The sequence below is a fragment of the Pangasianodon hypophthalmus genome, chromosome 8, assembly GCF_027358585.1.
Source record: "Pangasianodon hypophthalmus isolate fPanHyp1 chromosome 8, fPanHyp1.pri, whole genome shotgun sequence".
Lineage (NCBI taxonomy): Eukaryota > Metazoa > Chordata > Actinopteri > Siluriformes > Pangasiidae > Pangasianodon > Pangasianodon hypophthalmus.
Genome location: NC_069717.1, coordinates 23,970,009 through 23,997,737, shown reverse-complemented (window position 1 = coordinate 23,997,737; position 27,729 = coordinate 23,970,009). Strand labels below are relative to the sequence as shown.

General features: G+C 38.5%; 1 protein-coding gene across 2 annotated transcripts in view; it reads left to right on the top strand.

Annotated features, from left to right (window-relative positions):
* frmd3 (FERM domain containing 3) overlaps positions 1–24,227 on the top strand; it is a 39,576-nt gene extending 15,349 nt beyond the window's left edge. The window contains exons 2-14 of one of the 2 annotated variants that reach the window (XM_026925825.3): positions 167–271; positions 832–874; positions 1,607–1,685; positions 3,396–3,493; positions 5,229–5,352; positions 6,606–6,693; positions 7,191–7,279; positions 7,604–7,667; positions 13,149–13,234; positions 14,815–14,889; positions 15,050–15,118; positions 16,025–16,149; positions 22,234–24,227. In XM_026925825.3, the coding sequence (XP_026781626.1) occupies positions 167–271; positions 832–874; positions 1,607–1,685; positions 3,396–3,493; positions 5,229–5,352; positions 6,606–6,693; positions 7,191–7,279; positions 7,604–7,667; positions 13,149–13,234; positions 14,815–14,889; positions 15,050–15,118; positions 16,025–16,149; positions 22,234–22,886 (1,698 nt within the window). In that variant the 3' untranslated portion in view covers positions 22,887–24,227. Of the gene's footprint in view, positions 1–166; positions 272–831; positions 875–1,606; positions 1,686–3,395; positions 3,494–5,228; positions 5,353–6,605; positions 6,694–7,190; positions 7,280–7,603; positions 7,668–13,145; positions 13,235–14,814; positions 14,890–15,049; positions 15,119–16,024; positions 16,150–22,233 lie in introns of both variants that reach the window. The other variant, XM_026925824.3, reaches the window with a different exon arrangement.
* Positions 24,228–27,729: the final 3,502 nt, after the last annotated feature.

The window sequence follows — 27,729 nt, the reverse complement described above, 5'->3', positions numbered from 1 at the left end:
TGTTCAAATAAAGCAGTTGTATGAAATGATACAGAGGGAGACAGTGCTTCACTTCCTGTACATCAACTACAGCCTTGCCTGTGGTGTGTTTTGTTTGTTATTTATGCTTTTCCGGTATCAATAGTGTAATTATGGATCTATCTCTTTTTTATTCTCATTTCTGCAGAGAGACACAAAAGGTCAGTTCCTGCTGGATCATGTGTGTAACCACTACAGTCTGCTGGAGAAGGATTACTTTGGCATCAGATATGTGGATCCTGAGAAGCAGAGGGTACACACACGCACACACACACACACACAAAACTGAGGTAGTGCAGAAGCTGTGCAAGTAAGCATACACATAATTGAATTCACATCATCTTGTTTTATTCACGTTTACACCAGAGTGCTGTCGAATTCTCGATTCTGATTGATCAGAAGGTCTTGTTTAATTTTCTGCTATAATAATTAACATTTGGTAATCTTCACCAGTGTGTGTTTTAACGGGTTTCTAAGTGTATTATAGCCCTGATGTCCTCGAAATCTGCGGTGTCCACAGTTCCCAGTATTTTTTTGAGCACGTGCCATGACACACTTGTCCTGACTGCTCTGTACGTGTTTATGGCGGTTGTTATGCGCCAACATTTCCTCAGTCAAGCAGAAAAATCTCTCTGTGTCATGTTGAATTATTCACACACTTATTTATGTTTGAATATTCATACACTTGTGTGGAAGGGGCAATGAAAGAAGCAGTAGGTTTGTGTCCAGGCACAAAACATACCTTAGGGTTTGAGTCTTTTTATGAATGTCACATGAATGTCTGATTCGCTCTCTGTTTTTTTTTTCTCACAGCATTGGCTGGACCCCAGCAAACCCGTGGTCAGGCAGATGAAATGTAAGTTTGTTTACTTGCTGATTTCAAAAGATTGTTTACTTGCTGATTTCAAAAAATGTATACAGTACTGTGCAAACGTCTTAGGCACATGCAAAGAAATGCTGTAGAGCAAAGATGCCTTCAAAAATAATGAAATTAAATGTTTTTAAAAAACTATAAAGAGCAGTAAACAGTAATAAATGAAACAAAGTCAATATTTGGTGTGACGATTCTTTACTTTAAAAAAATCAGTAGTCTCAGGTACAATGTGTGCACTTTTATAAGAAAATGAGCTGTAAGTGTTACTGAGCATTTTGCAGAAGCAGCTACAGTTCTTCTGGAGACTTTAACTGTCACATTTACTTCTTATTTTTGCAGCAAAACCCAGCAGCCTTCATTAGGTTTTTTTGTCTGAAAAGTGTCTCTTACATAATCTGCTGCTTTCTTTACTGACATACAAACATTTTTCTGTAACATTTAATTTTGTGCTGGGAAACTAATGTTTGGAAATCTAAAATGTTCTTGTACTGAATCAATAATGTAGAAGTCATAAAATAAAATCTATAACAAAGTTTGTACTAAAAAAATACGGTGCGTAAGACTTTTACACATGAAGTAAGGAACATCACTTGTTCCACCAGAGAGTTGTACAGTAGCTTACCTTATTGCTTTCCGTCACTGTCTCGCTGCATTTATTGATTTCTGCATAATCGGTTTCACTTTTATTGTTTTATGTTCTATGTTATTTTGCAGGTCAGCAGCCGTACACCATGTGCTTTCGGGTGAAGTTCTACCCCCAGGAACCCATCAAGATCAAGGAGGAACTGACCAGGTAATTGAGAAAAGGTTCACACAACATTAGGCTGAGATGATTATTGAAATATTGGACTTTCTGGATCACTGGAGTGAGCAGGTTAACAAAGAGATTAGTATTTTAAAGAATATGAGGTTTGAAATGACAGCGATGCAAGTTTTTGGCCCGAGTAGAAGCAGATTTTTCATGTGGAGGTCGTTTAAAAAGTTTTTTATTTGAGTCTTTTTGTAGCTTCACGTTAGACTGGAGATCAGTAACTGAGAAGCGCTTGTGTTAAGAGGCTCTTGTGCTTAAATCAGAGGCCAAGGTTTAAAAGCGAGCTTGGACTCAATTTTTTGTCCTAACCCTAATGCACACACACACACACACACACACAGTTGTAGTGTGATAAACCCATTAGCTTGGCTCTCAGCAGGGTGCCTGGTGTGTGTTCACCATCTGAGCTGTGAAGATAAGAAACGACAATCATTAGTTACAATGCTCCCTTGCCCTCTTTTCATTTCTCATCCTCACTCTCTTCCCTTATTCCTCTCCCTTTCTCCATGTCTCACTTCATCTTTCTTTTTCTCTTTTTCTCTTTTCTGTTGAGCATCTAGACAGAGTCAGAGAGTTGTGTGTGTGTGTGTGTGTGTGTGAGTGAGTGTATGCTGGTGATGCTGCTGAGCGATTCCACAGTGTTTCCCTTTAAAGTCCCTGGAGACACAGACACCAACTTTCATATATTCTTTTGAATATTTTATGTAGGGTGGTCCATGAAAGGCAAAGAACTAGAAAAACATTAGTTGGACATGTGTATATACAGTTGAGTGCAAAAGTTAGCATCCCTGTGGATTTAAAATATTAATTATTTCTAATTTTATTTTATATTATATTCAACCTTAAGCACGACTATAAACAGATAAAAAGTATGACATTCTTTAATAAATAGAAAATTCTAATTGTTATCAAATTGCAGTGGTATAATAGGAATAAAACACTTCAGGCCATGATGTTACGGGAAAATAATCAACTTTGCATCAGGCTGCATCACACCATCCCTCTGTTGATTATTTTCCTATAACAGCATGCCCCCAAGTGTTTTATTCCTTATAAATTAGAAATATTTTCCAAATAATTTGTAATGTACAGACATGGCTTATAAGTTTGGGCCATGCCTCTTACTCAATTCTGCTGCCTGTGCAGAGGAAGAAAGTGTTTCAAGATGGCCATAGATACTTTTTTCATCTCTGTGACTTTCTTTTGTCTCTTTTTATGGATAACAGTGTATTATTTGGTGTCAGAACCCACATAAATTGGTGTGTTTGACATACTCACATGATGGCTATAAGCTTTTGTTACTAATTAGTCATGGAGCTCCTGAGCAGAAGAAATTTCAAAGTTATTTTGTGGTGTAAATGGTGGATTACGGATCAGATGTTAAAGGAAGTGGACTTCTTACACTTACGTGGGTGCGTTAAGAGTTTTAGAGACTTTCTGCACTCTACAGGACTCAGTAAGATGTCATGTGACATCATTATTGCTGCAGATGTTTTCTCCTTTAGTCCAAAGGCATGTCTCCATGGCAACCGTTTCCTGGGGTAGAGTTCTCATGGTAACGCCTCTTTACAGTAGACCTGAAATCTTTGTTCACAAAAGGCAGCCAGTATGACTGCGCTCTGAATCACTCGTCTGTGTCTTGTTCTGTTGAAACAGCAAACCTCCCACATGCATCTTTTCTGTCTTACTCAGATACCTGTTGTACCTGCAGCTGAAGAGGGACCTGTACCACGGCCGGCTCCTGTGTCCGCTCGCCGATGCCGCCTATCTTGGAGCTTGTATAGTGCAGGGTAATATTACATGATCATGCTTTAAAGGAGACTTTTAGCTAAAAAACATAGGTATAAAAAGAGAAAAAAGATATAAAAGATAGAGGGGACGAGAGAAGACCTTCCCACAAGACATCTTTAGATAGCAGTTTAAAAAAGCATCTTACTCTTACTCTAACCTTCTCTCATTTAATATTTGTTGCAAAATTATTTTAATTTGTATTAAATATTTAATTTTAATATCTTATTTTTATTAAAATAAACATTTTTAAAGCACTTTTCAGGTATGAACAGTGCCTAATTTTAATTTATATTAAATATTTCATTTTAATTTTATTGTTATTTTTCTGAGCTACAATTCCCGACACAGTTCATTATTACTATTTTTTCTTAATTACTTTTAATGGTTACTTTCATTTATTTTTAGAATTATTTTTAGAATTACGTCTTTCTTATAATTTCCATTACAGTTATATTGATATGCTGTTTTTAATTTTCCTTTTTAAGCACTTTGAGCTACATGTTAATATTAATATTAATGAATTACTATTATTATTATTATTATTATTATTATTATTATTATTATTGTTATTATTGTTAAGCTTGATCTCAGCAGTGCAGCACAATACATCACACACTCATAAAAATATGAATAACTACAAAGTAAGCACTATCAGGCCTTTCATTGTTAAAAGTAGTATTTAATGCTTGCTCAGGACTCCCAAGCCAGCAAAGGGCGAGTATGTAGGTTTGTTTTTTTCGTTTTCTTTATCTTGTACTCTGAATGGAAAAAAATAATTCAACTTTAAACTTACTCAAGTTAAAGATCATGATGATATCTGAGCTAGGGAAAAAAATCACCGTAACAATGCACCAAATCACATGATCAGATTCAGTTTTTTTTTCTCAGTTTCTTGCTTCTACACTTACAAGAGTCGAGAGTCACGTCAGAATAGCCGCTAACTGTTCTGTGGCGTAAGAGCTCTTATGTTACCTCACGTTAAACTGCTAGCTAGCTTTGTTTGGTTGATCTGTGAAATATAGTTTTCACAGTTTGTGGCAAACTTATCATGTCCTGATTTTCAAATTGCACCTTGAACATTTTCTTGTCATTTATTCAACATTCAGTGTTGATACCAGCTAAGTCTTTAAACATAAACAGTAGACTTGATTTATGCTAGCTTATACTAGCTAGCTAGTTGTAGCTGTTCAGAAACAACCCTGAACACTAGCTACCCAGAACAAGAGTAGCATTAGTGTAAATTAGACTGTTTAGCTTCTATGTGATGCCATCATCATGAGTGTAACATTGCAAGATGGTAAAATAATGGCTAAATCAAAAGAATCTGAGCAAAGACAGCAGCTAGAAAAACAGTGCTAAGTGCATGCAGTCTAAAAGGCACTACAATGTTACTATACTTGGGTAAAATACCAAGTACCAAAAAGTGTCCTCATTTTAAAACTGTTCTGTAATGAGAACATCGTGACATTTACAAAGCCATTACTGAGGTTTGTGAGTCGTGTCCGACATTATTTAATATCTTCTTCCTGTCATATCCCACAGCACAGCAGAGCAACACAGAGATTCCTGAAGGCTATGATTGTTTTAAATCAATCTCTCTGTGCTAATTAGCTTCAATACAGTAAAAATATAACCCATAGAGAAATCAATCAGACATGATGTGTCCACCTTGTAGATACATGCCTTGATCAGTGTAGTGGTCATTCTGAATGATTATTACCTGCTGGTTTGTAGCTGAACTCGGCGACTACGATGTAGATGAGCACCCGGCCGACTACATCAGCGACTTCAAACTGTTCCCCAAACAGAGCCTCAAACTGGAGCGCAAGATCATGGAGATCCACCAGAACGAGCTGAGGTGAGGGCAAACAATGGTGTGGTGTTGGCCTTAGAATTCTTAGAATTGGCCTTAGAATACACTAGTATAATGTTTTCACTTGCTAAGCTATAATTATTTCCTGTGTAGTCTAACTGGTTATTGTTGAAAAAAATACTTTTAATACCATTTTGTGCACGTCCTCATCCACACGTTCTTCACATGAGTGACTGATTCCAAGCCCCCATGCTTAGATATTATTGCTATACTATAGGTCAGATTTCTGTAAAATGGCAGTCGGAGTCATTAATTTAATCTGTCCGGGAATCAGTAAAAGCAGACACTAAAACGATTGTTGAAGTAATTACTGACAGTGAAATAAAAATTAAAAATTAAAAATTTAGACGAAATGCTGCTGCTCTTATTTTAAGCTGGTCTATGTTAGCTAGCTTACCAGGTAATGTGGGAACAGCAGTATTGCTTTAGCCCTATAGTCTTAGCTAACCAATGTGCGTAATGTTAACATTAATGTTAATCCATTTCAAGTGGCCATCAGATTTCGATGTTTCAGCAAAGATAAGTTAAGTAGCTAAAATTAGCATGCCTTCTAGCTTTTGGGTTAGATAAAAAAAAAGTCACAACTAAAGTTAATAGAAGCTAGCGTACTAAACTGTTTTCATTTACATTGTACGGCGTATATCAGCTTGCAAACTAACTAACTGGCTAGCTCGCATGTTAACTAGATTGTAATGCCCCCTGGGGAAGTTCTGCTCCTGAAGCCTAAACTGATGTTGACTAGATCCCTAAGGCTTTCAAGAGGTCTTCTGGCACACTTCACTTGAAGTAATACAGTATTGGAACAGCCAATAAGATGGCGACTGGAACTATCCCAAGGGGAATTAGTGAGAAGAAGTCCATATTTTTTAAAAAAAACAGTATTGGGAGCAAAGCCCTTATAGTAAAGTCTGTCCACTAGACGGCCATTTGGCAACACTTCCGGCCAGTTATTTTCAGGCTCTTATCTACTTGAATAACGATTGACCCATAACACTGAAATGGAAAGGCCCCATTCATATTTCAAGAAGCTGTGTGTCCGTACTCATACCATCTCTGACTGGGAAACACAGTGTTAACATTAACCATGTTAATGTTAACCATCTTCACATTCCGAGTGAGGTATTCCTGTAAAACACATGAGGAGGTCACTGTAACACATCTATATCTTCTGAATGGACTGTCTAAAATGTGTTGTGTTGTAGTGACAGATTGTGTTTGTTCTCTTTGCCCCTCTGTAGGGGTCAGTGTCCAGCCTTGGCTGAGCTGAACATGCTCCAGAGAGCTCACACACTGGACACATATGGTGTGGACCCTCATCCCTGCAAGGTATCATCAATCTCCATCATATTCTGTACTGTAGATCTCAATATCAAATATGTTTTCAGGATATTAAATGTGGGCAAGATTACACTAATCACTGAATGTCTACCTGCAAAATAATGTTCACACAAGTAATATAATCTTTGTATATACTTTTCCATTAATGTTGTGTAAACACCCATATGGCTGTATTCAGGGTTAGTGACAGGGTTAGTTCAAATGTTGTGTCAACATTTACATAGGGAAAGTTACTTATAATCAGAGATGGGTTATGCACATGCTTAAGTTGATTTTATGCGCAGTGCAAAACATGAATTTCAGCTTGATATATTGTGGTTGTATCAAACTGTCAGACAGTGGAGCTGGAATTAATACTGCACCTCACTCTACATTGCACCTATTGTGTTATTGCCAGTCTCCTTTTCTGTAGATCTGTCTACAAATGCACTCACTCCTAACGTTAATTAAATCCTACCCTGATCGATGTTCATTCCTCATTTTAGGACTTCACCGGAGCAACAGCATTTCTGGGATTCACTGCCCGGGGCTTTGTTGTTTTCCAGGGAAACAAGAGGATCCACTTGCTAAAATGGTATGAGCTGTTTGGTAACCTCTCTTCTTCACGCTCTCACTGTATTCAGCCTCTTTTAACTCTCTCACTACTCTTTAACACTACTCTCTGTCTTTGCCACATTCACTTCACTTTTACAGCAGTACATCATGCAGTATTTGTTAACTGTGGATAACTATGTATGGAAGCTAGCCAAGATCTATAAGTATGTAAATATGTGCAGGATGTTGTATAGCGTTATCACTCTTTAACCTTCCATAATACGTACAACTACTAACCTTGTATAGATGATGTTTCGATAATATTCTAGTACACTAAACATGGTGATCTCTTCCTTTCTTCCAGGCCGGATGTCAGCAGATTTAAGTTTGAAGGGAAAACATTTTACGTGATTGGAGTACAGAGAGAGGTAAGTTACATCACTCTGTTATCTTTATAGTAACCTGCACTCCATGTAGCAGCCGTACTACATACAAAATACTAGTGTCTCTTATCACAAATACTGCAATCTGTCTGTGATTCTAAAAAAAAATCCTCTGAGCTCTGTGAAATAAAATAGAGCAACTCATTGTATCATTTCATGCATGTCATTAAAAAAATGGCTTCCTGTATAAGAAATGTTTCAGCTTGTCATGCTCATTATCTTGTTTGTGTCTTGCTGCTTAATATCCAGTTTTACATGCGCTTCTGTCTTCTTTTCTCTGTGTGTGTTTTTTCCATTGCTGGTGAGTAAACGCACGTCATAAACATCTGTAATACACGTCATACCACTTTCATGCATCCTTACTTTTCCTTCTTTCTCTCCAAACGTGCTTGATTTGAAACAGTTTTGCCCAACAAAACATAACAGGTGCAATATATCTAGTGCTGTGTGACGCAAGTGTTATTTGACTTATCAGGTAAAATGTTATAATAATTGTAATACCTTATAATCTATGCTTTAAATTTATAATCAACTAAACATTTAGGAAGTGTAAAATATAACACAAATAATTTTAATAGTAATGATAATTAGTATATGATTAAAATCACTGCTTGCTGTCCTGCTCCAGTCATCGTGGCCATGTTCAAACATTGAGGTCATGCCAGTTGCTGTAGAAACTGGAGTGTGCATATACACAGGGCTTTATGGTAACCATTAGGCAAGCTGTGACGGCACCCCTCAAACCACATCCCTCCCCCACCACCCAAAAGTGCCCGGTGGTTACCCCCTGTCCACACGAATACACATTGTTCCTCTACAGAAAATCTCTGAAAATCTCATTCATTACATTACAGAACAATTCATTTGTTTCACATAATGACAGAAGTGTTGGAGATATCATACAGCAAAATCAGCAGTTTGCTAATTGAACACTGGTCACTTCATCATCCCAAAGCACCACCAGTTTGGTTCCATTATGTTATGTCTGCTCATTATATTATTGCATTCATTTATATTGATCTTCATTAACTCAAAACTGTGCTATTCCAAAGGAAACTATTTTGTCTTATAAGACAGTGTCTGATTGCTCCTATACATCCGGTCTTAAATCTGATCTGTGCCATGTGATCTTCAGCTATCAGAAATCCAGCCTGAGGTTTTGAGGCTTGTGGTTCAAAATGATGGATTGTTGGAAGCACTCCCAAAATATCAATGTTATGCATCATGGAGACAGAGCTACAATGACCTGGGCTCGGAGAGAAGAAAATTACATTTGCTTTAGGATGCTCCTGAGTAGAGCAACAGAAAAGTATTCTCCATATTCAATTTCGAGAGCAAGACAGCAAAATTGGCCATGCTGTCTGGGTGGGATGAATGACATCCTCTGTTCCCTGTCAATCACAGTGACACTAGCCAATCGTGGGTGTTAGTATGTATGTGGAAGAGGGCAGAAAGCACTTTACTCTCATGAGACTGTATCTCAGGGATGATATGGACAGAATGTAAATTTGGTGACTTTGGCCTAGCCAGACTTCTAACTGTGTTTAGACACTCTGGTACTTTTCATCATATTGCCAAGAGCCGTCTGATTTCACAGTAAGAAACAGCCAAAGACCTCCCATTAATCTGTTAGAAAACATGTGAGGCATCTCATTTACTCCCCACTAACTGCTTTTTAATAACTTTTATACCATGGTGAATTCTTGATTCTGATTGTTTAGAATGTGTTGAAATTTCTGTAAATTTCTATAACAGCAAAGATTGGACAATAGTACTGGCTACAATGCAAATCATCATGCTAATATGTTATTGTTTCTATAGTAACAGCTATAGTAACAAGGACTTGTATGCCAGACACTGACATGATTGAAGCTTAATAAAATGGAATTAAAAATGTATTATTATTCAACAAATAAAAACATATAAGTTGATATGGTGGGAATTTGCACTTTTTTTTGATATGGTGGGAATTTGCAGTTTCCAGTGACTATATCCAGCGACAGAATCAGATTGCAACCTCTAAGATTCTGAGGCTTGTGGCCAGAAAAGTGTACAAAAGATATGAGATTCCTGGAATCTGGCCCAGATTTCAAAGACTTTAAACACTGTAAATGCTTACAGTTTGGCTCTTTTGGCTCACAATGCATTTTCAGTTGCCATACTTGATGCTTATGTGCTGATACCTAACAATATTTGGCTCTCTGGAGTTATCAGTGATGACTTATGGACAAATTTGTGGAGATGTGTTTTAGATCTTGGTGTACGTTGTTACCAAGGTAAAATCATGACAAGAATAATCATGACAGAGTGCCAAGGCAGTCTGCTGTGCTCAGATTTTCCCCCTCACTTTCTTCAGAGTATTAGATGTTGTGGCGTATACTGAATCATTGTCCTCCCTGGCTACTCGATGAATCTCATCTAAACCCAAATGTACCTTGTAAAGGCCACTTCCTGGCAGCGATACCACTCTCTTACAGGGACGCTCTCTTACCCCGAGCAGCATGCAAGTCCGTATTGATTTCTGCCAGCTTCAGTCTGATGCTTAGACAGCGGTGAATCGATCCTCTGTCTCATATTACACAACATGAGAGCCTAATGGAACAAATTCTCTTGACAGTTCCGTTTTTCACCTCCTCCAGAGCACATGTTCAACTCGCTCTAATGCAGCACATATATTTCCCTCCTACCAGTCTGGCACACATTCAGAGTCCAATACATATATTTACCTTCACTCAGCCTAACACATACAGTATAAACCAAAACATATGTCACTTCTGAATAGCCTGTAATATATAATCCAATTTGTGCAATATGTTAACTGCTGTTCAGATCAGCATAAATATACAGTGATATATAAACCCCCCATCCAGCAGTAAGCCATGTACATGAAATGTCTTCATATCATTCAAGACATTTATTGGCCACCTAATGGAAGCTTATGTCCACCAAGTAGTATCAGTAAAGTACATGTTAAGGTATTTTCCATTTCAAGTTGTTATGTGATCTCAATTAGATATTCCTATGTGATTGCTGACACTTTTTGAAATAGAAATATGTTACTTATCAGCTATACCTACCAGATAGATTAGAGTTACCACTAATTGAAGGAGTAAACGTGGGCTGACAAACTGTGTAGTAGCAAAAGATTAGCTAAAAAACAGTATGGGTGAACGTAGGTGAACAAGTAAAATGCCTAATGAGTGTAACTACATGGCACAGGCAGGTAATAAAGAAATCTTTTTCTGTAATTAATGTGTATCTACCATGTAGTCACACTCATTGGCCATTTTATTTACAGTACATATACAGTAAGTCATGTTGTAGTTATACAGTTACTGATTGTAGGCTGTTTGTTGCTATTTTTGTTGTTTTTTTCAATCCATTAGTGAAAATGGCCTGATAGATAGTCTGTCTAATAGATGTAGCTGATAATTGCCATACTTCTGATTATTTTTGTAGACTCAAAGCATAGGTGTGTAAGATAAAATGGCCAATTGGTGTAACTAGATGGCAGATTTACTTCTGACCTAAGTGGAGAATTTCAATTCACATTTCATGTTTATTTAATGCATGTGCATCAGAGCTAGTCTAATGCACCTTCATTAGTCTAATGCACACTCTAGATTGGATATTTAGCTCTGTGGAGACCCCCTGGTCCCGCTACAGTTTCACTCTGAAATGGAGCGGAATCTAATTCAATTAAATTACTGACATACGATCGTGTAAGAGTAACCTTAATGTCAAGCTGCATGTTTAGTGCTCAGGCTGCAAGTATTCCCCTGGACCAGCACAGCAATGCAAAGCTGTCAGACCTAGAGGATTGGAGAACCATGGTACATCATACAGCTTGTGACACAGACTGTTCTGTAATGTAATGAATGACATTTTGCACTAGGTCAGCCTTTGCTCAAATTCAGCAGTGAATATTTGGATGAATAACTGTTTATTACAAAAAAGAAAAGCATACTGTGTGTGTCTACACGCAGACTAATGTATTTTAGCATGCAGTTAATACAAGTGATACCACAGCCCTGTTGAATTCTTCGATCTGATTGGTCAGAAGGTGCTGATTAATTTTCTGTAACAGCTGCTCTGACAGTAGTTCTGGCTGCAAGGTTTACAGATTTTAATTCACCTGTTCAAATACAATATTTACAGTTTCTATAATAAGCACTAATTCACAGTGACTTGTACGGCGAACCCTCCACATAAACCGATTAAAACATGTCTTTTAAAAAAGTTTTCTCTCAGAGGTTTATTTAGAATTTTTGGAAGGAGTCTCCAGTGTCAGTGCTTTATAACAGTCAGTGGTAAAGCTGATCCTTTAAGTTTTCCAACACAGGAAACTGTTCAGGACGGAAGGCTTTGCTGGTGAGGGAAAGACTGTTTATAATTGTTATAACGTAAGTGATAACAGGAACTAACTTGTTCTGCAGATATTTCACAACTTTAAATGCAACTATGAACTAATAAAAAAAATAAGGTGTACTTCGTTAATTGATAAAAAAAAAGTTAACATTGGCTAGTTGTGGTATAAGAGGAATAAAACACTTCAGGATGTGCTGCTATAGGAAAATAATCAGGAACTCCACTTTACGACTTATACCCATTTCTTACTTAGAAAAATCTCTAGAGTATTTCAACTGAACCCACTTCTTGAAGTTTAACCAATACCTTTTGACTAGCAGTGTATTTAGTTTATTAACAAATTTTGCTTCTTCAGTTTTGCACTGGAGCTACAAGCCTATGAAAGTTATAAAAGCTTTTGTTAGTATTTAGAACCTACATGCAGAAATCAGCTCACATCGGCATTGGAGTCATTGGAAGATCAGTTCAAATCCAGATGATGCTGCATTCATCTGTGGCCCAGCTCTCTGAATTGGCATTGGTATTGACTAAATTGGGTGAAAAAATTGTCACATAGCTTGAACCCAGAATGGTTTGAATTAATTTATATATTTATAATTGAATATATACAGTATAGTGTATTGATAGTGTATTATAGTGTGTTGTCATTGTACTACGTAGTTTATGTGCTGCATAGTCACATGTAATGCTGCTTATTGAACGAGTAGTGCTGCGCTTTATACTGCAGTATTGATTCCCACTCTCACATTCTGCTCGTTCTTCCCATAATGCCACTGCGCTACCAGTAAATAATACTAAAGACCTTTATTTCAGTCAGTCCCTCTCTATCTCTCTCTCTTTCTCTCTCTCTCTCTCTCTCTCTCTCTCTCTCTGTGTGTGTGAGTGTGTGGGACAGAAGGTTCGGGGTCAGCAGTTTGTTCAACTCTCATCAGATTTCATTATTGTGTTCTTTATTGACCTCCCTCCTTCTCATGCCTAAATCATTTTCTCCTTCTCGTCTCCTTTTTCCTCCCCTCAGCCACCCTCTCTTTCTGTTCGCACTTTAGCTGACATACAGATGCTTCATGCTGTTTTTTTTAATCTTTCTCTCTGCAGAAGAAACTGGTTTTGACGTTCCACACCTCCACACCAGCAGCCTGTAAACACCTATGGAAATGTGGCGTAGAAAATCAGGCATTTTACAAGTGAGTGCATTTTACACACACACACACACACACACACACACACACTGGTGGCTGGTTACTCCATAATCTATGCATAAGCAGAATCAAATTTCTGATTAAAGCTCTTTAATTAAGAAGCAGTTGAGAGAACAGAGAACATGCCTCACTGTGCACAGCAAGAACAGCCCTGAACACTTAATGCCCTGCCAGTGACTACATGCACACACACAAAGCCTAGGCAAGTTTAAAAAGTAAATAAAACAATTTCTATGTCTTTTGGGTGAAATATATACACAGAGCACTGTATTAGGAACACCAGTACATTCATGCAATTATCTATTCAACCAATTGTGTGGCAGCAGTGCAATGCATAAATCCTGCAGATACGGGCCAGCAGCTTTGTTCACATCAACCATCAGAATGGGGAAAAATGTGATCTCACTGATTTTGACCGTGGCATGATTGTTGGTGCCAGACGGGCTGGTTTGAGCATTTCATAAACTGCTGATCACCTGGGATTTTCACGCACAACAGTCTCTTAGAGTTTACTCAGAATGGCGCAATAAAGAAATAACATCTGACAGAAACACCTTGTTAATGAGAGAAATCAACAGAGAATAGCCAGACTGGTTCGAGCTGACAGAAAGGCTACAGTAACTCAGATAACCACTCTGTACAATTGTGGTGAGCAGAAAAACATCTCAGAATGCACAACATGTCGAACGTTGAGGCAGATGGGCTACAACAGCAAGACCACGTCGGGTTCTACTTCTGTCAGCCAAGAACAGAAAGCAGTGGGCACAGGCTCACCAAAACTGGACAGTTGAAGACTTAGCCTGGTCTGATGAATCTCAACTTCTGCTGAAGCACAAAGATGGCAGGGTCAGAAACTGGCACCAACAGCATGAATCCATAGACCCAATCTGCTTTGTGTCAACTCTCCAGGCTGGTGGAGGTGGTGTAATGGTGTAGGGAGTGTTTTCTTGGCACACTTTGGGCCCGTTAATACCAATCAATCATCGCTTGAATGCCACAGCCTATTTGAGTATTGTTGCTGAACATGTGCATCCCTTCATGGCCACAATTTACCCATCTTCTAATGGATACTTCCAGCCATGATGATGCACCATGTCACAAAGCAAAAGTCATCTCAAACTGGTTTTATGAGCATGACAGTGAGATCAATGCTCTTCAGTGGCCTTCCCAGTCACCGGATCTGAATCTAATAGAGCACCTTTGGGATGCGGTAGAACAGGAGATTCACAGCATGAAAGTGCACCTGAAAAATCTGCAGGAATTGTGTGATGCAATCATCTCAACATGGACCAGAATCTCGAAGCAATGTTTCCAACACCTTGTGGAATCCATGCCATGAAGAATTGAAACTGTTTTGAGAGAAAAGAGAGGCCCTACCCAGTATTAGTATAGTGTTCCTAATAAAGTGCTTGGTGAGTGTATTTCTTTTTTCTTAACTTGGTAGAGTTGTCAAAGTATGCTAGGCAGAAAAAAACAAGAAATGTAACTTTATATATTGCTAAGAAAGTCCTTATTGTCCTATTTTAATTAAAAAAAAGGTTTGTTTTCCCCCCTTTTTTTAATAGATGTGCAAAATCGAGTCAGATCAAGACTGTATCCAGCAGCAATATATTTTTCAAAGGGACCAGATTTCGCTACAGGTAAGAATCTCAAACTTCTTTGTAGCTCAGATGAATGGGAATTTCTCAAAAATGTATTTTCTGTACACTGTTTTGTTTCTGTTACATATGCATTATAATATAAATAATGAAAAGGAAATGTCTTGCATATGAGTAAATGATGTATGGCTTAACTTGGCAGCGGTCGTGTTGCTAAAGAGGTGATTGAAGCCAGTTCGAAGATCCAGAGGGAGCCTCCAGTCGTTCACAGGTCAGAGTTACATTTACTGCATCTGAAGTCCACTAAGAGCCAACATAAGCTGTATAATGAATGTTTTTATGATTAAATCCACTTGGGGTGATTGACTGGAGTATCCAAATAGCAAAAAAAGTCACTGCAAAAGGTTTTCTTAAGAAACAGGCGAAATCTCCCTGATGAATCTGAGTTAGTTCTGAACATGTGACATTCTAGTGTTATTGTGTCATTAAATATGAGAGCCAATCATATGGAAATGCAGGCCATGGAATATACAGGAGAGTACATACTGACACTGTTGTTACACCAAGTGATGTAGGGACATTTCTTAAAATCAGGAATTCTTGATAAAGGCAAATTATGTGTGCCTTTTTTTTTGCTGGAATCACAAGTCTGTAGAGGAACATTATAGTCTTCAAAACAAGTTTTAGGTGACTTTAAACACCTTTTGATTTCATAATTTCGTCTCATTTACTGTCACATACATTGCCTGCTTGTGAGGTGACCTTGGGTGTTTTGAAAGACGCCATTAAATAAAATGCATCATTATTTTTTATTATTATTATGACATACACTGCTGTGATTGCTGCTGCACTCTTGCCAGAAGGATTCCTCAGGACTACTTTAACCTTTTTTTACTTTTTACAAATCAAACGCTTGACCATGGTGAGATAGGAACACACACTTCTCAAAAGCTGTTTGCGTCCATTTTTATTGCTTCATACTTTTATTCATACTTTCTACATTAGACTAACTAGAAACAGTTTTGGCATTTTTGTTCAAACTCATGATCTCTGTTCAGGTCTTCTCAAGCACAAATTCAGAATCTGAGTACCACGTGGATAAAAACTATACTCCCACTATACTTTCATCTAACCTTTTTCATTGTTGTTTTCTGTTGCTCTGATTATTGTGCTGTAGGTGTCAGTTGGGTCAGAGCAGAAGTTTTACCTCGCTCAGCCATAAGCACCTCATAATGAACATGGAGCCTCTGCTGCCGGCGCTCAGCTCAAACAGGGAATACCGGGAGGCCTCGGCCGACAGCGGTAACACACACACACACACACACACACACACACACACACACACATATGCAGAGTGCTGACAGGTGGAAGATGCTCTGTTCTCGGGGCTCAGTGGAAATTGAGCAGCTGATATCCCAGTCTCTGCGGAGAGTCCAATCAGAGGGTTAAAAATATGCACCTGATTATTTGAGGGGACAGAGCGTTAGCTCTGATTAATAGAGCTGTGTTCAGGCTTGCACAGCGTCTAAGGGAGTATGAAAGTGTCAAGCTACATGCTAATTTAGAGCTGCTTGATCTGGCACACGTGAAAGCACACAGCAGCATCACCAGCGTTCACACTTCTTATGACTGAGCACACGTGTTTCTGAATATAGCTCGAGTCTTGAGCTGTCGTTCTTCTAGGATGCTGCAAAGTTGCCGAAACATATACTGTAGATGACACTGGAAGGAACTCAGGTTTTCTCAGGATGTAATATGCAGAAACACAAGCGAGTGCACTATGAGAACATGAGAAAATGTATGACGACATGTCAAACTCTTTCAGATGAGTAACAGAAGGACTTGAGTTACAGGATAGCTGAGTCTCAGACAGAATATTTCTCCATATTCTATAAAAATAAACCAAATCAAGAAATACTAATTGCTCTCCAAAATTTGGTTACAAAGCCATCATTATCTTTGCCCTTCAACGCTAATTATTAACACTGCTGCTCCTGTTGTGTCTACTTAATTTCCAATTATACTACAGTGCTCTTGAATTCTTGATTAGTTCAGGCTGCAATTCAAATCACAGATTTATATTAATGTGCTCATTATAATATTTTAGCATTTTTATAGCAAGAACTTACACAGGCACTTGTATTGTGGACACTCGACTGATTTAAACTGATTAAAAAAAACGTGTAATAATTGATATGGTGAAGTTTTCTGTGAGGAGACATTTATTTAACATTTCTAGAAGGAGTCTCCAGTTTCAGCTGTTATAATGTAAATGATAGCAGGAACAAATTTGTTTTGTATATGTTCCACAATATATGAAATGTAGCTATAAATGGATAAAAGTATGACATGTTGTTCTTTAATTAACCCTTTCATGTATAGTGTCCACACTTATGGACAATTTAAGGCTGTTTTTAAGAAAATGTAAGATAAATCACCTCCATATTACCTCAGCATTGCCATAATTTAGCATAAACCATTATCCTGATTTTATTTGGTATCTAGACTACTTGCCTTTCTTTTCAAGACAAACTTTTCGAGACAAACTTTACAAACATTTCACACAAAATTCCGAATAAAAAAAAAAAGTTGTGCCAGACTCCAGTGAACATGTTAGCTTAGAATAATTTTTTTTTAAATTTATGAAATCTCTGGATACATTTTAAAATAATTTATGCATGAAAGGGTTTATAAAAATTTTTTTTTACTGTTGATAAGTTGCTGTGGTATAAGAGGAGTAAAACAGAGCCACACCAACGCCAACACACACACACACACACGCACAGAGAGAGAAAAACAAAACAGTTTTTATTATAGGACTGTGTTGCTGTTTGAACTTTCATTGTACATCCTCAACACTCCCCAAGAATTTGTGTCCTTTACAAACTAGGCTATTTAATCTAAGCTGATTTCCAAAGACCATGTCATTTTATCCGTGTATGTGTGTGTGTGAGTGTGAGAGAGAGAAAAAGGACACAGGGGATGTACTGGGATCTTAAGGCCCCTGCAGTGTGTGAGGCTTACTGGGCTTGATATATTAGATCATATTCCCCGTAGATGTTTGAAACACAGATACCAGGGTAAAAGAACTGCTTCACATTGAGCCAGCTGAACATAAAAGTGCCACTGGTGGCTTAATTTAGAGGCAACTTTAGGTGCAGGAAGAACTGTATACTTTGCCAGTATATTGTATAATAAAACAGCAAGGTTACTGGGCTCAACTGGGTTTGATGATTTAGGAGTCAGATAGAAATAATGCAAATAGGAAAAATGCATGCATAATCAAATAGAAAAAATGCATGCATCAGGACTCTATTTCTCTAATTAAGAATAGGATTACTAAACTAGGAAGTTGTTTCCGTTATAATCAATCTGTAATCAATCAATCCGTATCTTTGCTTTACCAAGACTTACATATACATTTTATGTGGACAAATCAGCATCCTCTACTAAACTATGGCAGACGTATTCAAATTTTTTTCCCCATGAGACCCACTTGCCCCATCATCCCCCCACGCAAAATGTGGAAAGGACGGCAAATATTTATTTTTGGTATTTTCCATCTCACCCCGCGCCCCACTCCCACCCCCACAGTTTGAATACCTCTGAACTGTGGTGTAGTTAAGTTGCAGAAATGGCAAGTCAGAAGACAAACATGACACCTATTGAGGTTGGGATATGTCCAATGGCAAGGTTGTCAGAAGTCATAGAGAAAGGAACACAAGCTTTTATTTATTATTTGAGATTTTCACCAGCAATACATATGATGAGTGGAGAGTCTCCTCCCATTTGCTTCCAAATCCATCTCCTACATCTGCTCTGCAGAGTAATGCCTCACATTGGCTTACCTCTTTATGTGTCTCTTTAATGAATCTTCCACAACCAATAATCTAATAATCTCAAATGGTATTTTCAGGAGACATTTATGACTCTTGATGGCTTTATTTATAGGTTTTGACCCATCCCCAGATTGCTTTATCTTTTACTATGACCTTTCACTCTCTGTAGGCATGCAGTGTCTAACAGAAATCCTTTTGAGCGTTTCTTGTTTCTGTAATCAGTCTCTGAGATTTGCACTGCCATGTGCCATGGATAACATTGTAAAAATAGCCCATCCTGCATTTGGGATGATCCGGTCTCTAATGCCCCGTCTTTGTTAACACTGCTGAAATCTCAGCCATTCAGTGGTGAGCAGGGGTCATTTGGACCCCATTATAAGGGGTGTGTGTGTGTGTGTGTGTGTGTGGATGTGAATGTGTATGACCATGCTAAACCCTGTTGGAGTACACAACAGCCAGTATTACACCAGACAAGAGTACAACAGAAGCTCAGGGATGAGTAGGAGCAACCACAGAGTGGTAATGGAGGAGAAAAGAGTGGGGAAGAAGGAGGGACTGGACTGCATAGAGGTTCCAGAAAAGGTTCTAGAGGGAGGTGTGGAGATAGGCAAGATTCTAAAGAGAGGAATGGATGAGGGCGAGGTTCTGGAGGGCACTATGGACGTTGGCAATGATCAAACCAATGTTCTGGGGAACAGTTTGTACATGGGCAAACATCAAGTTCTTGAAGGTGTGGGAGTGGATAAATTTCAAAATGAGGTTCTGGAGTCCTGTAATGAAGTGGGAAAGGCTCAAGATGAAATTCTGAATGGTGGTATGCATGTTTTCAAGGTCCAAGCTGTGGTTCTGGATGGTGGTTTTGACAAAGACAGGTTTCAAGACAAGGTTCTGGAGGATATTGTGGGTGTGGACAGAGTTCAAGACAAGGTTCTGCAGGGTGGCATGGAAATGGACAAAGTTCAAGACAAGGTTCTGGATGGTGGCATGGAGGTGAACAAGTTAGAAAACAAGGCTCTCAAGGGTGGTGTTGAAGAGGACAAGTTTTTGGAGGGAGGTTTGGACATGGACCAGGTTCAACACAAAGTTCTGGAGGGTGGCATGGATATGGACAAGTTTCAAGCCAAAGTTCTGAAAGGTGGTGTGGAGGAGGACAAGATTCAAAACAAGGTTCTGAAGGGTGGTGTGGATCTGAACATAGCTGAAGACAATTTTTTAAAGGGGAATGTCGATGTGGAGATTCATGACAAGGTTCTGGAGGACAGTGTGTATGTGGAAAAAGTTCTAGATGAAGTACTGGAGGAAGCTGTAGACATGGATAAGGTACGAAACAAGATGGAGGACGGTGTCGATGTGGACAAGACTCTAGATGAGGTTCTGAAGGGCAGTGTGGACGTAAATGAGAACAATATGGAATTGAACAAGGCTCATGACCCGGTCCTTGAGGACATTGTGCATGTGGAGGAGGTTTTGAATGCCCAGGAGCGAATGGACACCATTCGCTGCCAGGTGAAGATCACCGCATGGCACAACCTGCAGCTGCGCATGGCCAATCACACGGCTCGGGATGTATATGTGAGGCTGCTCAGCCATGGGGAACAAATCGCAGGAAGTGGTAAGGAAGCATGTTGTTCAGATGATGATAACAATGATCAAGATGATGATAATCCCATTAATCCCTTACTGTTTACTAGTCCGCTTAGTGTTGATTTTTCTTAGCTTAGAAATAAACTCCTACTGAGAGATTCTCTGTCCCTTTGTCAGTCTGAACTTGACGGGATGGCATGCCTTTCACACGAATCACAGTGAAGTTAGAATAGTTAGGTCACAAAAGAGTAAGTACTAAGTATTACCAACAACAGAGTACCCAGCAAAAATGTACAATCCATGAAAGGTTAGAGCAGGTCTGGAGGTTTGGACTGATGAATTTGAGAAGTACGAGAGGTTTTAGTGGTTTCCCTGGTGCTAAGCACAGGTTTTGTCATACCCTTAGTCTTCAGACTTCTTAAATAATAGCAAACAGTTGGGCAAAGGAATGACGCCAATGTCAACCTTTGAATTTCTTTTGCTGAAAAGCCGACTGGGCGACATCTGTTCCTTTTCTTTACTTGCCCATTCACATGCTTGAAGAAAGTCACCCACACACACTTGGTCTTTGTTGACTCTTACTGTTGCCATGACACCCATCAGCGATGGACTGCTGACTCTCCTCCTCCTGCTGGGTTCAAATATGCGTATGTCTCTCTTGGTTTGTGTCGCTATGGTGACAGGTTCTTGCTTGCGTTCTGAGCTTGACTGCTGTGTAATGCAACATTACAATGAGAATGACCCCATTTACCGGGATTAATATTACATTTGCTCTTTTATCTCTCTAATGCAGAAGATACACTGGAATTCAGTATGATCTTCATATTATTACTTACAGTCTATTACATTTGCTTAAACCTTAAAGCAATATTTCTACCATTTAACCAGAAAGACAGATGACTGGATATTTTAAGTATGTTAAATAGCAATACTTTCAGTATATGTTATTTTATTATACTATATCTACATTATATTTTCTTCTATAGAGTACATATACATATTTTATTATATATGTAAAATTTTATGAATATGATCCTCAGAACTTTAACATTGTGTGTGAGAGACAAGTAGTTTGGAGTGGTGATGATGTCATTGATGACTTAATCAGGAGACTTGTCTTAATCCACACTGGCCAGACAGCTGGGTCTATTTTTACACTGGAGTTCCCCAAAGAGTACAAGCTAAAGCCCTGCTTGTCTCACACACATACACACTCTGAGGTTACATCTTTTAGTTTTAAGATGTGTTACAGATGACTCATTCCTTAATTAATTTGTGATCAGTTCTTGACCCCATTTTCCCCAAATTTGTCATTACCGCCCACTAGCTAGGTTTCCCCTATCACATGACAGCTATCAACCAGAGAGAGTGTAGGCTAACACATGCTTCCACTGAGAGTCTCTTTTCATGGTGCTGCTCATGTGATGTCACAGCGCAACCGAACACGCTTGTAGGAGATCTCTAACATCCCTCTTCCATATAAAAGAGCCCGCAAATGCCTACCATTTTTTACTATAACTCTAATCAATGGAAGATAAAGTAGGGCCATCCTTTCCACCCTGAGAGCAGGACCATTTATGCTTGCATTCCTCACCAGCCTAAATACATACTTTTCCTGTATTATTTCACTATAGTAAATAAATAATATGCATTAAGGTGAATAGCTAATTACATTAGCTAGTCATTACATTATTGCTGGGCTTGACCTTGACCCCATCTTTCCTTTCTCCTGTCAGTTGCTCATCTATGCTTTTGTCACTACATTGCTCAGACTACACAATTATCTTGAGTTTTTGTTGTAGATCTCAAAAATCTGTCTGTGACAGCGTACTCAGAGCTAAAATCTTTATGTACTCTTGGTTTTAGCAGATTGTATATTAAGACTGACCTATAAGAACATGAAAATGTTCATCCCAAATACAACAAGAGAAAAGTCATGTGATGTTTTTCTGTCCTTCTGTAGGTCTCTTGGCCTTGAAAGACTCGGTTCACTTGTCCCCACTGAAACCATCCATGATGCCAGAAGACCCTGAGCTGGAGGAGATGGAGTGCAATGTCCAAGAGACAGGACAGGAAGACTCAGCCTTTCCTGGCACTGGACTGGAGGAAGAGAGGAGCAAGGAGGAGGAGGAGGAGGAGGATGAAGATGGGTCTCACGCCATCTCAGATACAGCATACAGCCCATGTTCAAGCGTGATGCCCACGCCGGTGGAGGAAACACAGGGTGGTGTGGACTTCCTGTTCCAAAGCCCTGGGCGCTTGCTGAAGGAACTCCACGCCAGTCCGGAAATGCAGGCGGAGCTTTGGGCTGAGCGGCAGCGAGAACTGACCCGAGAGGCCACCTGTCAGTCACTGTGTAGCCAATCAAATGGGACGCCACAGATCCGGGCGTTCCTCCACAGCGCTGCCCGGCTCATAGCTGTAGCTTCAATCCTGCTCCTTCTCCTATTGGTCCTCTTGCTGGTTCTGCTGGAGTCCGACCTGGACGTTTCCTTCCTACAGGACATCCGAGAGACGCCTGAGTTTGAGCAGTTCCACTATGAGTACTACTGCCCGCTGCGCCGCTGGCTCTGCTACGAACTCGAGCTCCTGACAGAGAATCTGTGGGGAGACTGACGTTAATATCTACAGTATACGGCTACAAGGCCCTCCATCAGCAGGGATGAACAATTGGGACACGGGGAGGAGAATGGACCGATAAGGAAGGAAGGTTTGCTCTCGTACATCATGATGTTTTTTTTTTTTAACTTGCACCCTCAGGCTGGATTCACCCTCAACTGTAACTGTACGCAAAGCCATGAATATTAGAGGAGCTACAAATGCTGAGCTGCAGCTCAAATGTTCCAGGCAAGTTGCAGAGTTTTAGAGGTAGCAGCGAATGAGTAGAATAGATCTGTAGCAAAAAAACAAACAGCAGCTAATCAGTCTGTATAAAGCTTCAAGACGGGATGCACCAATCAGAGGTGATGCACCGATCCCATTTCTTCATTTTTAATCCAATACTGATATCAGAGCTGTAATTCTCACCTTACAGCTGATATTGATAAGATACTGGCATTATAGTTTGAGATCCTGTCTGAACACAACAGAGCTTTACTATTCAAGTAATTTCTCAAAAAGTCAGGAATTATGGCCTGCCTTTTCCTTGCTTTAGTTTTTTCCTCTCTACTGTATTTTCTTCTCTTTATTATGTTATATTAGTGTTCAATCCTATTTTAAACATTTTTACAGCTGAGAAGGTGTATATAACAGCAGCAGTAGTTCATCTGAAAGGTAAATCACAGGTTTATATGAATGTAGCCATTCTAATACATTATCATTTCTATAGCACCAGGTAATTTACACGGACGTTTATGGTGGCCGTTCCACATGAATGGATAAAAAAGGAGTGTAATTGTTGATATAGTGAAGTTTTCTGTGATGAGACATTTATTGAACATTTTTGGAAGGAGTCTCCAGTGTCAGCTCTCTGTTACATTCAGAGTTAAAGCTGTATCTTTAAGTGTCTTCAGTTGGAAGGGCTTGGAGGTAACATGACAAGCTACATATTTTTACTTGTTCAGGAGAGTAAAAAAAGAGAGGCTATTGATGGAAAGACTGTTTATAGCTGCTATAACATAAGTGATAACAGGAAGTGACTTGTTTCACAGACGTTCTACAGCATCAAACGTAACTATAAATGGAAATGAAATAAAAAATTTAAAAATTGTAATTAAAATTTGTAATCGTTGGCAAATTGCTGTGGTATAAGAGGAATAAAACTTTTAGGGACATGCTGTTATTGGAAAATAATAACCTGGAGGGTGATAATAGTAGAGGCCAAATCTATGTGCAAGCACTGAGAACACTGCATTGGTAGGTTGTGTAATGTTAATTAAAACTATATCTTTTGGGATGTTGTTTGAAGGTTAAAAAAAAAAGCAGGCAAAGTGGAATTTAAACTTGATGTTGGAGGACTTTTGAAGTGGATTTGACTGACATTAATTATTAATTTCAGTTTCGTTTATTGATCTGATGTGAATGTTGTGTAGGGTTTTATTTGGCGTCCAGTTGGTGCAGGTTTGGTTCGGGTAAAGGTTTAAAAGCCAAATTGTTTTAGGTTAGAATCAGTCTGATACTCAGTATTGGATCGGTGCATCTCTTATTTAGTGTTGTTGAAGCAGATCTTTGTCTGATGCATTAAAATCATTTCAGCATGGCAGTATCCTGTTAATTAAACATCTGTTCCAGTTCTAATTAAACCTGTAGCTCGCAGTATAAAAGTCCATGTTAGGATGAATTAGCACATTTCATAAGCATTCAATTACTCTTTTGTAGCAAACACACATAACCCTCATATCAGATCATTTGGTTCGCTCTTAAGGTTACTGTAATAATCAACAGCTTTGTTCATAACAGAGTATTTGGCTCTCGAGACGAGCCTGAGACAAACCTTCCCTTCCTCCTTCCTTAAAGCCACAGCATTTCGACTCTTCTGTATATTTAAAAAATAGAGTAAAGACAAGAGAGATGCGCTAAAACTTCAAATCTGTTTTTAAACATTTTATACATTTTTATGTAAAGCTTACTTTTAGTGCTATTTTTCAGCAAAAAAAAAAAAAAATTACTAAGTTATCTTATTTAAACAGATTTAATCAGGCCGGGCAGTGGAAGAAAAGTGAAATATTTTTACTGACAATTACATGATATCGCTGTGGATTTTTCTTATACAGAATAGCACAATATTTTAAAAAAAGACATTTTTTCAGATTTTGTGATGTCATGAGCAGATGTTGCATGGCGAGGAATGAGAGGAAGTTTGTACAGGACAGAATAAATATCAGGTTACAAGAGGTCAACGCCAGTCCATATGCCTTTCAGGTGTATGTAGGATGTAGAATTAGTTCAAAGATGGATCACTATACATTATGCTTAAATCAGACTGAAATATATATATTATACAGGGGTGGACAAATCATAAATTCATTCGTTCGCCCCACCATTCAGGGAAAAAGCTCCGCTGTGCTACCATGTCCTGTGTTTTGATTAATAACTGACTAGGCTAAAAAGTGGTGGCTGCTGTAATGTAATAATGTATGACAAGCTAGTTTGCCGTGGTATATGATATTGATTCTCTTCTAACAAAGTTTGTAACGTAACACATTATGTTTTGCAACCTTGACTAAGATCGGGAGTTTAACAAGTTCAACAACTTTCTCCCCTGTCAATCACAGCGACACTAGCCAATCATGGGTGTCTGTGAGCTCATGTATGTGGAAGAAGGCGGATAGCGCTTTTGTCCAAGTGTGTTACTCTGACGCAGCATGAACAGCAGTGTGGAAAGATACAGTTGGCGGGCTTCATGTGTCTCAGAGGAAGCACCTGTTAGCCTTCACCCTCCCTCGTCTGTATCTGGGTTGTGTCTTTATTTTCTAAATGTTTAACATTCTACCATCAACCGGATTGGCCGATGTGTGTGGTGCGGCACACTGACGTCTTAAAAATGACATCTTAGCAAGTGGAAATACCTTGAATCCTTGAATATAGTCACATTTAGCTACTAATTTCTTTTATAAGATTACAATAAACCAAATATAAGATTATTAAGCTCATTTTTGTACTAATTTCAAGTTTGAAATAGTCTTGTTCTTTTGGCAGATAATTTTGCTAATTTTTAGCCTTTATTTCTAGAAATAAGCCAAATTATCTGCCAATAGAATAAGACAATTTAAAGATATAATATAATTTATAAAGATATATAGCTTGAAATGAGGCAAAAATATCTAGACATAGGTTTAATAATTGTATTTGGTTTATTGCCATCTTATATTAGAAAATACTAGAAAAATGTGACTATATTTGAGATATTTTCACTTGGTAAGACGACATTTTTTGCAGTGCAGACGCTGGGATTCGGAATGACAAATATGTGCTATTGTTGCATTCTATTTAAACATACTAGCTACACACCAAATGCAATCCTAAAGAGTAGAGTTTTTTTATGAATAAAAAACAGATAGCCCATGAGCCTGCTTGTCCTGGGTGGCCTGGGTACTGATTTGTCCACTCCTGCTATATGTCTATCCAGTTCCTGCTGAGTAAACACTTTGTCTAAAACACTCAATCCATTTTGCTCCAGAAGACAGTTGTAAAAGATTTAAATAGGCCAGTAAAAAAAATTGAAACGAATAAAAAAAGATTATTGTATATATTAGTTAGTCATTCAGTTTTTGGACACCTTAATGTAAAGTGATTCAGAATAGAGGAGAAGGTAACACAAGGGCTAAAGACATATTCCTAATAGTCGACATCATACTGCGATAGAGAAGTTCTACCCTTGATCACATGTATGTGTGAATTACACAGCGCTGAATGGCATTCTCAGGACTGCATGAGACTTACTGAAGGATCTGCACACAGCCTAGTGTATACTTTATTGCAGCAAACATAAACATGCACATACGCATTGTGTTAAAATAGGTATCTTATTCATGGCTATGTCATTTACAGCTCATCAGTGGTGGATAAGCCATTAATGTACATACAAATGCTTCAAGCATTAATCAGATCACTTCATATTTATTGTGATTATAAGTGTAAATGATCAGTTCTCCAGCATAAATTACTGTGACAATAGATATTTGTTTTTTTTCCAGACACATATCCTGACTTAATGTGCGCGCATTCAAACGCCTTCATTTTGCTAGTTGTGTATTGAACTATTGAGTTGACCGCATGCTCCTGTCTGTAAATACTGTGAAAAAAAAATACACACCATAATCATCCGATGTGTCTTAGAACTTGTGTAATCATCAGTGTGAGTATTTGCATGCCATTTGTACATGAGCAGCAGAAGTGGCTCTTGATGTACCTCAGATTGTGAGTCTTTCCATTTGGGTTTTGGATTTAGCTTGGATCAGATTAACAGATTAATCAGGATCAGATTAACTCTGATCTCAGATGTTTGTTTGTGATTTAAGAAAAGATCATCTTAAGATCACATGATGCTTAAAGTCTCATTCAGTCATGATCTTGTGATTGCTGCTCTTCACTCTTGTAAAAAAAAAAAAAAAAAAGTCATGATCTTATGATTGCTGCTCTTCATTCTTGTAAAAAAAAAAAAAAACAGTAGTAGCAGTAGTAATGTAGGCAGTGAATCCTATGCTTGTGCTTTTGTGTGTTACCTCCTGACCAGCGAAACCAGACAACTTAGGGCTAAACCTAACAGTCCCGTTAGTTGTACTGTAGCTAAAACACTCTTATTCCATACAGGGGTGGACAAATCATAAATTCATTAGCTAACTCACTGGACAAGTAAAAGCTCCAGTGTCCTCCCCAGACTTATGTTTCGGTTGCCCGGAAATACTGACTCGGCTAAGAAGTGGTAGCTAATGCAGTGTAATAACGTATGGCGAGCTAGTTTGCTAGTTAAGTTACATTAATACAGACTAAGAAAAATGAACAAGTTTGTGGTTATTAT